Source organism: Alosa pseudoharengus, unplaced genomic scaffold (assembly GCF_046254945.1).
Source record: "Alosa pseudoharengus isolate Yale_2024_CS ecotype anadromous, Long Island Sound unplaced genomic scaffold, YU_APseudo_1.1 YU_APseudo_1.1_scf_4, whole genome shotgun sequence".
Lineage (NCBI taxonomy): Eukaryota > Metazoa > Chordata > Actinopteri > Clupeiformes > Clupeidae > Alosa > Alosa pseudoharengus.
Window position 1 is genome coordinate 43,303,460 of NW_027468774.1, and position 16,658 is coordinate 43,320,117.

The 16,658-nt window shown below is 43.4% G+C and overlaps 3 protein-coding genes across 7 annotated transcripts in view; 2 read left to right on the forward strand and 1 right to left on the reverse strand.

The window, feature by feature from the left end:
• Positions 1 to 5,421, reverse strand: part of dnm2a (dynamin 2a) — a 32,983-nt gene extending 27,562 nt beyond the window's left edge. For all 4 annotated transcript variants that reach the window (XM_076266450.1, XM_076266449.1, XM_076266448.1 and 1 more), the window contains exon 1: positions 4,981 to 5,421. In XM_076266450.1, coding sequence (XP_076122565.1) covers positions 4,981 to 5,141 — 161 coding nt within the window. In that variant the 5' untranslated portion in view covers positions 5,142 to 5,421. The remainder of the gene's footprint in view (positions 1 to 4,980) is intronic.
• Positions 5,422 to 5,807: 386 nt separating this feature from the next.
• qtrt1 (queuine tRNA-ribosyltransferase 1) lies at positions 5,808 to 8,801 on the forward strand. The gene is made up of 9 exons (XM_076267188.1): positions 5,808 to 6,104; positions 6,363 to 6,431; positions 6,556 to 6,694; positions 6,790 to 6,984; positions 7,303 to 7,441; positions 7,550 to 7,625; positions 7,719 to 7,828; positions 8,060 to 8,144; positions 8,270 to 8,801. Exons 1-9 carry the CDS (start codon positions 5,874 to 5,876, stop codon positions 8,420 to 8,422), a joined length of 1,197 nt encoding a protein of 398 aa, XP_076123303.1. The 5' UTR covers positions 5,808 to 5,873; the 3' UTR covers positions 8,423 to 8,801.
• Positions 8,802 to 10,421: 1,620 nt separating this feature from the next.
• The window catches only part of kcnt2b (potassium sodium-activated channel subfamily T member 2b), a 65,954-nt gene continuing 59,717 nt past the window's right edge, over positions 10,422 to 16,658 (forward strand). For both annotated transcript variants that reach the window (XM_076266452.1, XM_076266453.1), the window contains exon 1: positions 10,422 to 10,510. In XM_076266452.1, the coding sequence (XP_076122567.1) occupies positions 10,422 to 10,510 (89 nt within the window). The remainder of the gene's footprint in view (positions 10,511 to 16,658) is intronic.

Sequence of the window (16,658 nt, forward strand, 5' to 3'; positions counted from 1 at the left end):
ACAGTTTCCCGGAGAGGAAGGGGCAGGTGGGCCGATGTCCATTATTAATGTCTTGTAAATGATGGAGGAGGCAGAGCAGATTGTGTGATCATGTATTATGCAGTGGAAAAGACCAGCAGTCTGGGACACACACACACACAATCACACACACAGACGCACGCACAGACGCACGCACAGACGCACGCACGCGCACACAGGTATTGAAAAGCCTCAATTGATCTCACAGTGGTCAATAGTGGACCTAATTTGCTAACACCACACAAAAAGTTTCCATTTTGATTACAGGGTGGGAATCAAGTGCTTCTGGTTAGTGCATCTCTGACACCGGTCTGCCATGTTGCCGTTCTCCTTTCATCTCTGCGCTCCACATGAAAGGGGAACGGTGGTGGGGGCTTTGTTAAAGTAAGTCAGCTTTGATGTGGGACTGCTGAAACGTTTAGTGGCTTGGTGGTTGATGGTTGGCACAGTGCAACAGATGAAATGCTATTTCTCCCCCTGCCCGTAAAAGAAGAATACAGTGCAAAAAGAGGTGGCAGCAGGTTCCTCAAAAGTTGCCTGCAGATAGAGGAAGCAGAACAAGGCCCGCAACAACAGCTAGAACAAAATAAAGAAGTGATAACTCCACCACTGATGGTTACAGATGATGTGGTGAGGCCCCCGTCACACAGCTTAGCTAAGTCAGCGTCTCATTCCTTACTCCACTCCTTATTTACATTTATTAATTTAGCACACGCCTTTATCCAAAGCGACTTACAGAAGGAGAATAGCATTCAAGCTACAGCACAGAGCAGACCATAGCTAGGAATTACTACTGCATCAGTCAATATTAGTACTAGAGGATAAGATGCCGACATCATCAGTGGTGCTAGTTAAAGTGTGGTAGGTGGAGAAGGTGGTAGAAGGAGGAAGAGGAGGAGGGAAGAGAGGGAAGTGCATGGTAAGTCCATGTTAGGTGTGTTAAGTTGTTAGAAGTGTTAGGAGAGGAGGTATTCTTGGAAGGCAAAGAGGGTTTCTGAGTATGTGGTTGAGTGGCTAACTTTGGTAAATTCACTCAAAGTAAATAGTAAATCTCCTAATAGGAGGAACCTATTTCATTCTCCATGCAAAACGAAGCCATGAGGCTCTTCTAGATGGACGTTTACCATTTGCTTTCAGTGAACTCACCTTGGTTAGCCTCTCAACCACATACTCAGAAACCCCCATCAAACACCATTAAATTCTATTTCCCTAAACCACGCAGAACACCACTTGATGACGAAATGACCTCGAATTCAGACCAATGCAATTGGAGGCCATTAGTGCTGACTGTTCTAGAAGGGCCTGATGGCAGAGATGACTCCGGAACCATGCTAGAAGCACATTCTAATGACATTAAATGTGCCCCCCCCCCGCCCCCCCCGCCATTGCGCAAACATGAAATGGGGTAACTTTTTGTTCTTTAGAGTGCGGCTTTTTGAACACAGGCGTAGGACAATGAAAGGACACGGAGAGGGCTCGAGAGGGGAAAAAACAATACAAACAGGCCATTGTTTATCTGGCCATTTTGTTCATGATTAAATAGAGATTGCTAATCAACATTTTAGTGGTGACTCTGTATGGGTTAGTTTAGAGCAGGGTGTGAGCTATCGCTATTTCTCTCCCTCCTTCTCTTACTTGCTTACTCACACTCCACCTCTCTGTCCCTTTCACTTTCTCACTCTTTCTCTCACTCACACACACATGTAGCTGTTGCTTTGACGGCAGTGAGAGGGTCAGTTATAATGTCCTCTGAGACCATCACAGTAACACACACACACACACACACACACACACACACACACACACACACACACACACACACACACACACACACACACACACACACACACACACACACACACACACACACACACACACACACACACACACACACACACACACACACACACACACACACACACACACACACACGCACACGCACGCACGCATAGTGGCCACACCCATTTGGGGTACAGATGCAATGCCTTGTTGCTGAGTCACGATTCTATTAGATTAAACCCTGAGACATGTGCTTTGCAGTATCAGGACAACCTCTCTTTTTACAGCTCCAGAGAATAACAGCCACCCAGTGTAAACTTAATCACACCATGGGCACAGCGCTCCACATCAGGCAAACTCAATCAATCCACTGCACATAAATAACTATGCAGCACATAAGTGTTTTGTGAGCGTGGGCGACATGGCCGAGAATGCCCTCACTAGCAACAGCAAACCCACTTACTTTTGACAAAAGAAAGCGGTCAAGAAAAGCCTCTCTTTTAAGAAAAGGAAACATTCCCTTTCACTTGGCTGTTTAAATATTTAACATGAAATCCGTAGCTGCCATTGTGAGATGACATCACACTGGGTTTAAATAAGACTCAGAGAGGAGAGAGAGAGGAAAAGAACTGGGACAAAAAACAGGTGCTGCTAGTTTTTCCTGCTTCTTTGAAAGGTCTCCGATCAGCGGTCACACCACCCGACTGTGGGGAGGAGCGCTGAGAGTCTAGGGAACCACGGAACAAGACCCACCCACCCCCACCATCCCACCAATGGGGATGCACCCATAGGGTACATGTGGACTGGTGGAAGATCATTAACCTGAGAAAAGAACCATCACATTGAGTGAAAACAATTCCAGGCATTCTATTTCGACTTTGTGATGAAAAACATCAGCTGAGGTGTGAGAGACTTCACATTTACAGAGATGAAAGGTGACAAAAGCTGCATCGAGCCATTGACTCAATCTTTCACAGCAATTGACAACAAACCTCCAGATAGTGTATACTTCCATGGCCTACACTGGCACTTTTACAGTATATCACACTTTTACAGACAGGAAGTAGTCTATAGTGGCTGAGACCAAGATCTTGCAACAACGCAGACAGTCTGCTGTGAGTGACCTCAGTCCTGCTATGCTTCGAGTGAGGTCAGCCTTTCAGCCTTTCCTTCATGTCGCCCCATACAACTAGGCTATGTACTGGACTGGCATGAGGGAGGACTTTGCACTTTACATGCAAGCTTATATGTGAGTGTGTTGACAATGGATTTCTGTGTTCCTGTGCCTAAATGGGAACCATAAAAAGAACAAGGACAGGGAGGTGAGGGGAGGGGAAGGGTGGATGGTGGAAAATGCTACACTCCTGATTTGTTGTTTTTCTGAATTGGTAAACCTAGATGATAGGCTAAAGTGTCACCTTCTCCAATCTCAGCAGCAATCTTATTTGATTGACAGAAGGGCAAACCCACAAGAAACAAAAACTATATGACATCTGACAGTAGGCAGATTTTCATGCAAAATATCTATTGATTCCCTATGTTTTTTGTACAACCTGTATTAATGCACTGCATACATTTCCAATGATCTGTAAAAGGCACAACTGTATTAAATTACACTAAATAAATAAGCTACTAATAAGGATGTAACATCTACAGAGGCAAATTAGTAATCACCCAGCTACATGTAATTGTTCCAAAAGCATTGCATCATTGATATTGTTCTAACTAACTTACATTTTAATATTGGACAAACAAACATGTCAAACCTCTCCATTCACAACTGTCATATAGAATAAACACCACCTACTTGCTGGCCATAACATTTCATTGTGCACATTTTGAAAGACAAAGTGACAAAGGTGTCAACAGGTTTTAAACACGTTCACAATTTTCAAAGGATGATATTCAAACTAACAAGCCCTACATGAGACTAAACATGAAAGCTGTATATTACAGTGAACTGTAAAATAAAACGACGATTTGGACTCACTTTGCATTATTCGCAAATAAAAACTACTGGAGAGGAAAATAAATGTTCGCAGGAAGTCTGATCTGCAGAAGTGCCTAAAGGCAACAATATGTTGCAGCCTTCCTCTTGCAGTCTCTCCTGCAGTCTTCCTCTTTCAGCTTTTCATTCCCTTTCAAAATCAGGACACAGGGAAGACGACCCAAGGCTGCTGGCTCATCTAGGCGTGTCTGCAGATTATAAATAGTCTAAGCGGCCCCACACCTAAGTTTACCTGCGCGCTTAGTGTAGGCCCTACCATCAAAATATCAGCTGACCCGGGAGTGGTTTGCTATAGGTGCATAAACACAATCGAATAACAATCCAGTTCACGTTAAATGTAACCCAGTTACGGTTGTATGAGGTGTAATGGAAAAAAAATAATAGATTCAAACATTAAAAAAAAAAGATTTATTTCATATGATACAATGTAAACGCTTCAACTGCATTGCGCTTCCAATGCAGGAAGTGCTTCCACTGGTTACACAAGTGTCATTCGAAACTCACATACAGCCCTGCAGCCGGTTGCACCAGTAGAACATAATGGTTATTTCCGAAGGTATGTTGCAATAATGCTGTGACAGGTGGTAGACAACTATATTGACAAATAAAACCTGCAACATCATGCATATGATGACGGGTTGGCCACAAACAGAAGTTAAATTCGTACTCTGCAAAGACAGCCGACTCTTGTAGCAAGTGGCGAGAGTCGTCTCGATCTCCGCTGTCATTCTCCAACCATCACACACGGCTGCGTTTCTATTTTCGTCTTTTCCACAAAAAAGTTTGACGAGCCTTAAAATGCAACGTTACAAAACATAGCCTTATGTTTTCTATGTTTCTTTTACTAAATATATAAATAAACCAGACATTGTTCAGAACAGAAGTTGCCTGCCAAACAAATTTCACATTCTCTCTACATCTAGGTTGTCTCTAACAGACCTTCCATTTCAATGAGTCTGGGCGAACACATCAGCAGATTCAATGTGCGATAAAACCTCACTAGTTCCTTGATACAATTATGAAAGCCCACGAAAACGAAATAACTACTCCGATGGACTCTGACTAAAATCACAAATTTGGTTTGTATAAAACTGCAAATAACTAGTTACCTAGCAGGCTAGCATTAGCTGGCTACGGACGTTAGCTTCCTAGATAGCAAGCTACAGTCTACTAACCTTCCAACGAAGTTTTCCAAAACAGAGCTTTTTCCAGCGCTTTGTCCACCGACCACGGCTATCTGGGGCAAGTCCAAGTTACAGCTTTGTCCAATTGAACTGAAAGCATCCTGAAGTTGATTGATCAGGGGGATCAATTCCTCCATCCCCCGGTTCCCCATGGTTTCACTACGTTAGATTCGTTCGGTTTCCGCAAAGCTAGCAAGCCTGTTAGCACACTACAGAGGTGCTCGGGTTACTCTAGGTGTTCAGTTATAATTCTAACGTAACCCTGTCTTCAAAAGGCAATTGAGCAATTGCATACCATATCGCATACAATTACATGAAACGATTTGTGAACTACAATACGTTACCGTTAAAATCTAGCTAACAAAATAACTTATTTTGAGAGCTCAATTTGTCATCGAACTCAGACATCAACACAGACCGTCTGGCCCGGGTCCCCAATGCTAAGGTGTCTAGATATCTGCCTGAATGGGAGGGAGACGTGAGAGCGTTTTTCGCATGTCTGATTGTCTGGGTGAGATAGCCCAGAGTAGCCCAAGAGGAATCTAAAAACGTCTTGGGAAATTAAAATGTACACAAATGATGAAATGAAATGCCTTTGATTTCGGGGGAAAGTTGTCATTATTATTTATGGGATGTTTTTAAGTAGGCCTACCCTTCTTAGTATGATTAACTGTTCATTCGGATAACTTTTTAAAGCAAACACTGGCTGATTGTTGTGGGTTTTTTTTTAGTTCTGGGGCCAAAAAAAAAAAAAAAAATCCGTACTTTGTAATTTCCTGTTATACGGCTCACGTGGACGTCATACCCCATCCAAAATGGCAGCGCCCAGTAGATCAGATGAACCATTTGGAACTGAAGGCGTTAATACAATTGAAACAAACGAAATGTGTTCGAAGGCTACGGCTTTGGCACCTCTTGCTCTGCAAATCGTAGCTGAATGTCCCGTGACCAAAGCCAGAGTCTGCGATCTCGCTTTGCCACACTGTATAGTGAATACACCGGTGTTCATGCCTGTTGGCACTCAAGGAACACTCAAGGGAATCACTGTGGATCAACTAGAGGACCTTAACTGTCAAATATGCCTCGGCAATACGTATCATTTGGGTACAAGACCGGTATGTATTTAATGCACGGTTAACCATGTAGGCTACTATTTTCTTAAAGTCCCTGTACATCTTCTGTTCAGTTTGAAAAGTGGGCTACTTTGTCATAATTGCACAATTGATATGGTGGCATCACAAGAACAACTCTTGCACTCTAGGGAACTGAAACGAAATAGAAAATACAGATGATATAACAGATGTGTAGCCTAATGGATGCATCATGCATTGACTCTTTGCATGTTTTTATTAAACATGTTGTGTTATTTACAGGGTCCTCGATTATTTGATAAGGCAAATGGCCTTCATGGTTTCATGAACTGGAAAAGAAATCTTTTGACGGTGAGTTTAATGAATTGTTTATTTAAAGTTGCACTGTTCTGGCAGAAAACTATATTACCATGGTATGCAGAACCCTTAATGTCCATAATTATATTTCATGCCACGTAACCTTAATTGGAAGTAGGACAGTGGGGGTTTTCAAATGGTGTCTCTGGTTGAGCTGTCGGAAGTCACAGAAGAGGGAGTGAAGTTTCGGTCCCCATATGATGGCAAGGAAATCCTTCTCACTCCGGAGGAGTCAATTGCCATACAGAACAGTCTTGGTGTGTTTCTCTGTCCTTTCAAAAATGCTACGTTGTCTCATCATTTTATGATACAATGTTTTCCGTTGCTCAGTGAATCCAATGTGTTTTATCAGGGTCTGACATAATGATGCAGCTGGATGATGTGGTCAGCAGCACTGTTACAGGGCCTCGAGTGGAGGAGGCCATGCATCGGTCGATTCGCTGGCTGGACCGCTGCATAGTGGCCAACAAGAACCCTGATCGGCAAAATCTATTTGCCATCATACAGGGCGGTCTTAATCCCCAGTTACGCAAAGCATGCTTAGAGGGTGAGATACAACATGCCTTTCAATACTTTAGCATCATTCTGTGTTATTCATGCAAGTGAGCTAGGTTTTATTTTTATTGTTGTAATTATGGATTAAATTAGTTGAATGAAGTCCTCCTTGTTTAACTGAGATACCAGCATGGGCTATTTCCACTACAATCCTTTGGCTGCACTAGTAGAGTACAGTGCCAACATGAAGATCATTCAGTACTGCGTTAAAAACTGGCTTCAGTACCAGTACTGACCAAAAATTAATATACTACTGCATTGAATTTGGTGTTTTAAACAATGAATCTAAATATGAATGTGTTTTTGACAGAGATGACAAAACGAGACGTCCCTGGTTTCGCCATCGGGGGCTTGAGTGGCGGAGAGGAAAAGGACGATTTCTGGAAAATGGTGACCCTCAGCACAGACCACTTGCCCCGCTGTAAACCCCGTTACCTGATGGGTGTCGGGTATGTCCCACTTCTGCTCTCCATTTTTTTTTTCTCTTCAAGTATTAGTAGGTTTTGTTGTTTCTCTTCTTTTCCCGTGTTAGTCATGTGTGCTTGGTGTGTTGACAGATATGCAGTGGACCTGGTGGTGTGTGTGGCTCTTGGGTGTGACATGTTCGACTGCGTCTTCCCCACTCGCACAGCGGTAAACATTAGACTGAACACAGATTCCTCTGATGAATATGATGTGGGGATGACTACATCTATTTTGATGCATTTTGTACTCTGTGGTATGTAGAGGTTTGGCTCAGCGTTGGTTCCCTGGGGATCTCTGCAGCTAAAAACGAAGCAGTTTGCTAAAGACCTCCAGCCTATAGATCCAGACTGCAATTGTCCCACCTGTAGGAGGTATAGTGATTTGTTTGAATTTATGATGTCCTGTCGTCATGTTTCCACTGATATTGTAATATTAGCCACAAAGAATTTGACAATGGAGTCAAACTGAGTTATTTTAGTTTGGCGACAGACATGAACTCTAAGCCTGGAATGAGTAGTTTAACACACACATAATTTGTGCCGAAGTATTAATGGAGTGATCTACTTGGTCAAGTCTGTAAAATTGTTTTGTGTTTAAACCAGACACACACGGGCCTACCTTCATGCCCTGCTCAAATGTGATACAGCAGGAATGCACCATATAACTGTCCACAACATTTCTTACCAGGTATGTTTCTCCTAATTAAAAACATGTCATGCAGCATTTGTACATAAAGTCTGTAAGTAAATGTGCTATATCGTACACGTGTGTGTGATGGTATTTCAAGGTGTAATTTCCTTGTCTTTCTCCAGCTTACCCTGATGCGATCAATTCGTCAGAGTATTATTGAGAGCAGGTTCCCTGAGTTTGTCAAGTCCTTCATGAAGAGAATGTTCCCTACGTCAGACCAGTACCCCAGGTGGGCTGTGGAGGCGCTTGCTTCAGTAAACATCGCCCTGGACTAACCTTTGCAGGCTGCCCAGCAGCTGTTGTCTTGTAGTGACACTGAAGAAAAATGGACCTCCTTTTTTATCGCTCAGGACTCACTTTTGTTTAAAGCAACAATTCCAAACATGTCTCATTTTTACCCACTTTGCTTTTTACTTTTCCTCCTTTTTACAGTTTTTATTTAATTTTCATCTCCTCAGTTTTTTTTTTTTTGTGGTACAATTTTAAAAAAAAAACATATTTCCTGGTACAGAATTTCATTAACATCATGCTCAAATATTAACGGGACAAAAAAATGAATTAAGATGAAGGAATTCTCAAACAAACCTAACAAAATTATTTTTTCTATTTTTTTGCCTCTATTTTATATTCAGCAAATAAAATCTTTAATGTCCATTTCGAATTATTTTTATTTTTGTGTTTGGTTACAGATGTCACAAAAATTAACTGCAATTTTTCAGGACCACATTATTCATGACCATCATCATTGTGGATGCAGCTTAAACAAAAGTAAATAGGCTTGTACCACTCAGAGATTTTCTGGTCTTAGACTAGGTGGTTCATATGGTCAGGTCTGTGTAGGGCCAAATCTTCTGCTGAAACTATTCTTCAGTCTGAGTCTTTATAAAGGATTTGTCTCTGTCTATAAAGTATTCAAAGTGTTTCAGCACTGCAGTGCTTCAAGGTTGTATATTTTCTATAAAAGATACTGTTTTATTAACATGCACTGTAAACAATAGACATCAATGTTGTCACTTAGTTTCATGTTCTTTCTGAACTTGATTGTACTATAACATTAAGCTTATTGTAGCTGTGTTAAAAGTTTGTTATTGTTTTCAGCGCACTTTGTTTTGTTTGCTGTTTGTCAGCAAGCTTATGAAACAGTTTATCAACAAGATTATGATTATGAAACATGAAAATTAGGAAAAATTCGTACACCAAATTTCCCCCTAAAGTTTTCCACAAGGGGGCAGATTACGCAGAAACACAAGCTTTTCTCAGGAAGGGTGCACACCCCGAAACAAAGTTTTGTCGGTGCAATAGTCATTCACAAAACTATAAAAGCTGTTTTTAATTGCATTCTAAGAAGATAAATGAGAGCAACAAGTCAATGGCTTTAGCAGGCAGGCATTTGCGCCTCACATTTGCAATGAAGCACTTCCACTCTAGCCTGCTAGGCTACTCAAATGCATGATTTAGGCCAATATATTAATCTAATATATTTGGAAGCTACCAGCTATTTAAACTGGATTAAAATGGCAACTGTCGACTGTTTCTGTGTATTGCGTTGCGTTAATTACATGATGGTGACTGAAGGAGCACTCATTACCTTTGATCTGTCTGTAATCATCACAGATGCACTTTTTACGTCATGCACACAGCTGGGAGGAGAGCGCAGTTGTCTGAAAATAAGTGTGAATGTCTGGTATTTACCGTATAGCTTGATCCACAAAGTCAGGGAAAGCGCGCTGCTTCTACACCTTATCAAATAGCTATAGCCCTTGCGTAAATGACAAGGACCACGGCGTTAAAAGCAAATTTCTAATCCTCCTGAAATTAATTACATCTGTATTATATTGACTAAGCGTGTAGGTTAACTGTGTACGCATGTAACTGCATATATTTAGGCTAGTGTGCCAATTTATGCATTCCAGTGCCATGATTTTGAATGTGGCTCCTAGTCATATTTCACAGGAACCACTCGGATCAAGGAACGGAACGAGTGATTGTTTAGGGTAATGGTTTTCCTGTCAGTGATGGTTTAGAAGGCAGTTTGAGCTGGAGGAGGCAACCAGTTGCGCACCCGCTGCGCCTGCCACGGCAAATCCACTACACGTTGGTGCAGTGATTTATTTTTTTGTGCTTTTCAGTGACGCCCAAATATACTAGCTTCGCATCAAAGATATGCATTTTATATCGAAATAAAGCAGATAACAATTGATAGCTTGCCACCAAGAGGACGGCACCTTCAATTTCCATTCCAGTTTCGTAAAATCGCATCCTTAGGTGAGGAGTATGGTGGAGCTCGAAAAAGAGGTTCTGCCGCTACCTCCACGGTACCGGTTCCGAGACCTGTTGCTGGGAGACTGGCAAGCGGACGACAGGTAAGAATTCAGTAGCCCAAGAACTTAGTCTTTTCAGAAAAATGCTGATGATATGGTAGTTGTTCCCTCGATGCCACATCAGTGTTCTTTACACAAGAACTCGCTTTAATGGGGGGGGGGACTATGGCAACAGAAATGTTAGTGAGTGTGATGTTATGCAATTTGTTGTGAGCTGTTTAATGGCGCGTCCGTAGACAACTGTTGAATCTTTTAGTCAGCATCTAGCAACAGGTAGCCTAGGCTATTGGAAATGAGCACACAGGGTGGTGGTTGGTAGTGCCTGTAGCCTAGGCTACATGTCTCAACTGATTGATGGAGACAAAATCCGGGTGAGTGTGTAGGCTATGTTTACCAGAAACAGTATTGAGCAACTACAATGCAAAGCCAATAGGTTTTATATCACTTATCACTAAGCTTATGTCAAATGAGTCTTGCATGTTAGTCGGGTAATATTAAGTTAACACAAGCAAGACCACTGTCCAACATGCAAAAGCTGAAGATCCTACATTCTTGACCAACTGCTAATTGACATTATGTAAATGTACCAATATGAAATGTGGTTGGTTACAGTTTGGTGTCACAGTGAAAATTGTGTTGTTATATGCTCATTTATTTTTTGATTATTCACCTGGTGATTTTCAATTGAGGCAGGTATTCCATTATTGAAGCTAATGGAAAACCCAGTCAGGTTGCTAGGTGAGGAGGTAGAGTAAAAACACTTTAATACTTAACAAAGATAAGAATATGCTTTGACCACCGCCTCTGGTGCTTGTGAGTCGGTGTGAAAGAAAGAAAAGATAAACAACAGAACATAATAGGTGAAAGCTGATGGAGGTAAAATGTGTGTGTGTGTGTGTGAGAGAGAGAGAGAGAGAGAGAGAGAGAGTCAGAGAGAAAGAGAGAGAGACAGAGAGAAGTATGGCTCAATAGCACCGTTGATGTAATGGTTGCTTGAAACAGCTTTGATTCTGACATTTCTCTGGAATTCCCTCTTTGGTACTGTATCTGAGCCGTATATCTGAGGTGTGATATTGTTTGCCTGACAGAGCAGGCTGAGTATGACATTGGTCCTTTGACTGCTGTATTTTCTGAGTCAACGCTCCCATAGAATGTAATATTGTGCTCAAGTGAAGTGTGTCATGTCATATGCAGACAGATCAGAAACCGGTTAGATCACAGTAGCCTGGGCACTGATGTCTCGGACTGGTGTATAGGTGTGTGGGTGTGTGTGTGTGTGTGTGTGTGTGTGTGTGTCTGTGTGTGTGCACTCGTGTGTGTGTGTGTGTGTGTGTGTGTGTGTGCGTGTGCTCGTGTTTGTGTTCAAAAAGCCAATATGACTACACTGGTTGTTCTTACTGTACATGACATCTGCTCCCCTAACAAGGGTCAAACAACCCCTCAACAGCTTCTTTGGTAAGAGAATGACATGTTACACATTCTACTCACTATTATCTGAGAGAGAGAGAGAGAGAGAGAGAGAGAGAGAGAGAGGATCCCCTCTAAATTATGGTTGGCTGCACCCTCAGAGAGAGTGGCCAGCTTGGCTTGGCTCTGGCTGCAATCATGTATATTCTCCCCCAACGCGTGCTTGAACAGCAGTGGAGCATCTTGCCCCATCCTCAGCAGAAGTCCCTTCTGCTGTAGCAGAGCTGGAGAGTGTATATCTACACCATAGGCTTATGGTTGTACAGTCACTTTAGAAGCGTCTAAAATGAATGTAAATGTAAATACAGCATCATCCCCCAACCCATGTGGACTGGTGAGGGAGGGGGAGAGGGGATCGTGTCCCCCCCTGTTAGTAGTGCATGTAGTGTTTACATGTTTACATTGTCCCTGGGGAGGGCAGCGTGACAGCTAGCTAACTGCTAATCTAGGGCTTTGAGCCACATGAGTCCCAGTCCCTGACCGCTCACCAGGTGCGCGCGGTGGCCAGAGAGCTGAGTGACAGAGAGGGGGCGTGAAGGGTGGGGTCTCCTGCCAGCGATTTGTCAGGAGGGCCACGCTAACGGTCCCTGCAGTGCCCCGAGGTATTAACAGATGTGAGATGGACTGCCACAGCAAAGGGAGTGGGGCTGATTAATCGTGACAGACAGGTTAATTCAGTGGCCGAAGCCTCCCGAGGTGGAGAGGGGTTGGTGGGGACTGGATGTGGGGGTCGGGGGGTTGTGGGTTGTGGAGAGGGTGTGTGTGTGTGTGTGTGTGTGTGTGTGTGTGTTGGGGGGGCAGCTTGTCCGGCACGTCTGCCTTGTTCGCAGCTCCATTAATCTCAGCTTCAGAGACGGCGGTGCAATCCTACACATGCCACAACTCGCCCATACATACACATACGCAGCACACATACACACACACACACACACACCCACACACACACACACACACATACACACACACATACACACACACACACACACACACACACACACACACACACACACACACACACACACACACACAGACACAGATAGAGAGAGAGCCAGCCATCATTGCACAGTGACATCCAGCACACTCAGACTCCTCCTGCTGACCTCTCCCTTTCTGTACCTCCTGCCTCTCTGCTTCTTTTCCTCCTTTTCCTCATCCTTTTCTTTTCACCCTTTATCTCTTCCTCTTTTACCTCTTTCTTTTACGTCTCTCTCACTCTCTGGGGTTTTTCTCTAGTGACTGCTGAAGGGCCTCTCCACAATAAACACATGAGACGTGTTTCCACCCCCTCAACAGCCTTAAGAGCTCTCCCTACCCTCAACACCAACTAACAACCCCCCCCCCCCCCCCGCCGGATGAAACAAACAAAGCTCTGTCTATCATTTCATTACTTCTTGCCATGTTTCACCAGAGCCCGGTCGTTACTTCCGCCCACCTCGCAGGTTAAAGACACTTCCTGGAGCGCTTAAATGGACATCAACCTCACAATCAGATTCAGGACAGAGGACTCTGTAGGGACATGGGTGTGATGGGGGCTGTTTAACCGTCTCTCATCCCTGTGAGCGACCTCTCTTTGGAGCCGTTTGCCAGCTGCACTCACCACACTCTTTCAGCCCAACTGCTGGTTTAAATACCAGATGTGCCCAACAACTATGAGCCGGCATAAATCCCACAGCAACCACTGTGTACATTATGCAGGCAGCGTTCAGGCATACAGCCCAGAAAAGCCAGGCAAATGAGCATGGCTCAATTGTGTGCACCACTGCGTTTCTATTTATGTGCTCGCTACACACACACACACACACACACAGATTAAGAGTGTTTTGCGAGCAGGCAGCACAGTTTGAGGATCACACATAATTTCTCTCGGCTGAACTTGACTCCTGGCTTGTTGAGGGGGCTCTTGAGGGGGCGAGGGATCTATTATGAGCTCCGTCCCACTTAATCTCCACATCAAGTGTTGTTCAGGCCAGATGAATGCTAAATGGGTTGATGACAGGCACTTGTGGCTACTGTCGGACAAAAGAGATAACTGATAGAAGCAAACAAACAAAGTAAATAAATAATTACATGTATAAATGAATTATTTATTTAAAATAGTTTATATAGTATATTACATATATATATATATATATACACACAGTATGGTGTAGTAACCAATATTTCATTGAATTACTAATACATATCTGGTAAGCAAATACAGTAATTTTCTGTGTATTAGCCGCCTTGTGTATAAACCACAGGACAGTGTTTTATGCAAGTTAAAAAAACAAAACCATATTAATACCATATTAACTTCCCTCGTGTACTTCATGGCTGAAGACATTTTGCAAAATCAATGTATAAACCTTGGCTAATAGTTGGAAAATTATGATACTTATTCAGTATAGAAACACTTTGTATGCATTCATTACATCTGGCTAGACTACTGGGATCACATTACTCCCATCCTCCAGCAGTTGCATTGGCTTCCTGTCCACTACCACATTCATTATAAAATCCTTCTCCTCGTTTATAAATCCCTTCATAATCTGGCCCCATCCTATCAGACCTCCTCGCCCCGTACCTGCAATCCCGCACCCTTCGCTCTACAGATTCATGTCTTCTAGTAGTCCCCACATCTCGACTTCGCTCCATGGGTGACAGGGCCTTCAGTGTGGTGGCAGGTCCTAAGCTGTGGAATGCCCTGCCGCTTGTGATGCGCCAAAGCACAAGTATATCCACTTTTAGAACTCAGTTTTTAGAACTCAGTTTTTTATCTTATTTTCCCTGTTTTTATCTGTCTTTTTCTCTACATTTGGTTTTCACTGTGCTCAGTGTACTACTGTATGCCCTCTGAGTGTGTTTTATGTTTCCTCTGCATCTTGGCATTTTATGTACCTTGTAGCGTGTGTTTGTGTCTTTCCTATGCTTGTTCTCTCATTGTCCCTGCCCGAGTGTACTGTCCACACTGTCAGTGAATCCAACCATGGATGTGATTGCATGCTTTATGTACTTCCTTGCCTATACCTTATTGTACAGTGTCCTTGGGTACCTTGAAAGGCGCTTTTCTAAATTAAATGTATTATTATTAGTAGTAGTAGTAGTAGTAAAGTCATAGTTGCTCAAGTGGTCTGTTGCTGATGTTAAGCTTTTGAGACCCTCTAAGCTCCCTGGACTTTTGCTTTGACTCACTCTAAATAAGTAGCCCTCTTGGTGAGTTTTAGGGGATAGGGTTACAGCTTTTTAATAACAGTCTTTATCTGTGATTGGTCGTGGGTAGTACATTCAGACCAGCAGTCTAATCGCACACAATATCAGCCTGATAAGATCCCTGAACACTGGCTCTGATTGGAAAGTCTCTGGCTCAAGTCTTAACGCTGCTCTGCCTCCCATCAAAACACACACACACACACACACACACACACACACACACACACACACACACACACACACACACACACACACATACTGCCCACACACACAGAGACTCACAAACACTAACACTTACAATCAATTCCACAATCATCTGACCAACGACACAACACAATTATGCCACCGTAGACACACACACCCACATACACACATACATCAAAATTATTTCTTCATCCAAACCACAATCAGAACACACCCCCTCACTCACACACACTCACTCACACACTTCACAATCACACCTTCACATTTGCAAGTATTGCCAACAACACACATGCACACACACACACACACACACACACACACACACACACACACACACACACACACACACACACACACACACACACACACTAGTCTCCATATATACCTTTTTAAAATTGAAATTGAAATCTGTGTGTGGCAGTAATGCTGTGTTGCTCTCCATGTGAGCTTTGAGCAGAGCTCTGGATTATCATACAAATGAGAGCCTCTAGTCTCTCTTATTGAATGTCACTGCTTAGCTGTCCCTTCTTCTGCGTTTCCGCTCTCTTACTTCTTACTCCTCCTCCTCCTCCTCCTCTCTTTCTCTCCTGTCTTGTCATCCCTTCTCCTCCCCTCTCCTCTCCTTCCCTTTCCTCTCCTCACCCCTCTCCTCCCCTCTCCCCTCTCTTCTCCTCTCCTCCCCTCTCCTCCTCCTCTCCTCTCCTCCCCTCCCCTTTCCCCCTCTCCTCTCCTCTCCTCCCCTCCCCTCTTCTCCTCTGCCTGGCTACCTGCCCTCCCTGCTTCCCTCTCTCAGGTCCACTGTTAAGACAGTGTGTATGGACCCCTGTTGACCTGTGTGTCACATGTGTGTGTGTGTGTGTGTGTATGTTTTCATCATCCACAGCTTATTGTGCAGCACACTCAGCTGTTAAGAGAGATCACTGTTGAGTTGTGTGTATGTGTGTGCTTTGTGTGTGCGTGCTTGCGTGTATGCGTGCATGCATGTTTTCATCATCCACAGCAATTTTGTAAGACGTTCTACTATTACAGTAAGAGAGTAGGTATGGATCACTGAGTTGTGTGTGTGGTGTGTGTGGTTTGTGTGTGCGTGCTTGCGTGTGTGCGTATGTGCATGTTTTCATCATCAACAACAGCAATTTTGTAACACATTCTAAAGAGAACATGTATGGATCACTGAGTTGTGTGTGTGTGTGTGTGCGTGCGTGTGTGTGTGTTCGTGTGTGTGTTTGTGGGGGGATGCAGGGCACCTCTGGGGCAGCCTCTGGCCATCTGCTGGGCGACACGAGACAGTTTAAGCGCTCATTAGCCACTGCAGACAAAGAGAAGAGGA

What these genes read in the sequence shown, in the direction of transcription:
- qtrt1 (XM_076267188.1), top strand. Translation starts at nt 5,874, where the DNA reads ATGTGTTCGAAGGCTACGGCTTTGGCACCTCTTGCTCTGCAAATCGTA. An exon ending in GGAAAAGAAATCTTTTGACG is followed by an intron (nt 6,432 to 6,555) that starts GTGAGTTTAATG and finishes AATTGGAAGTAG; the next exon opens with GACAGTGGGGGTTTTCAAAT. An exon ending in CGTTACCTGATGGGTGTCGG is followed by an intron (nt 7,442 to 7,549) that starts GTATGTCCCACT and finishes GTGTGTTGACAG; the next exon opens with ATATGCAGTGGACCTGGTGG.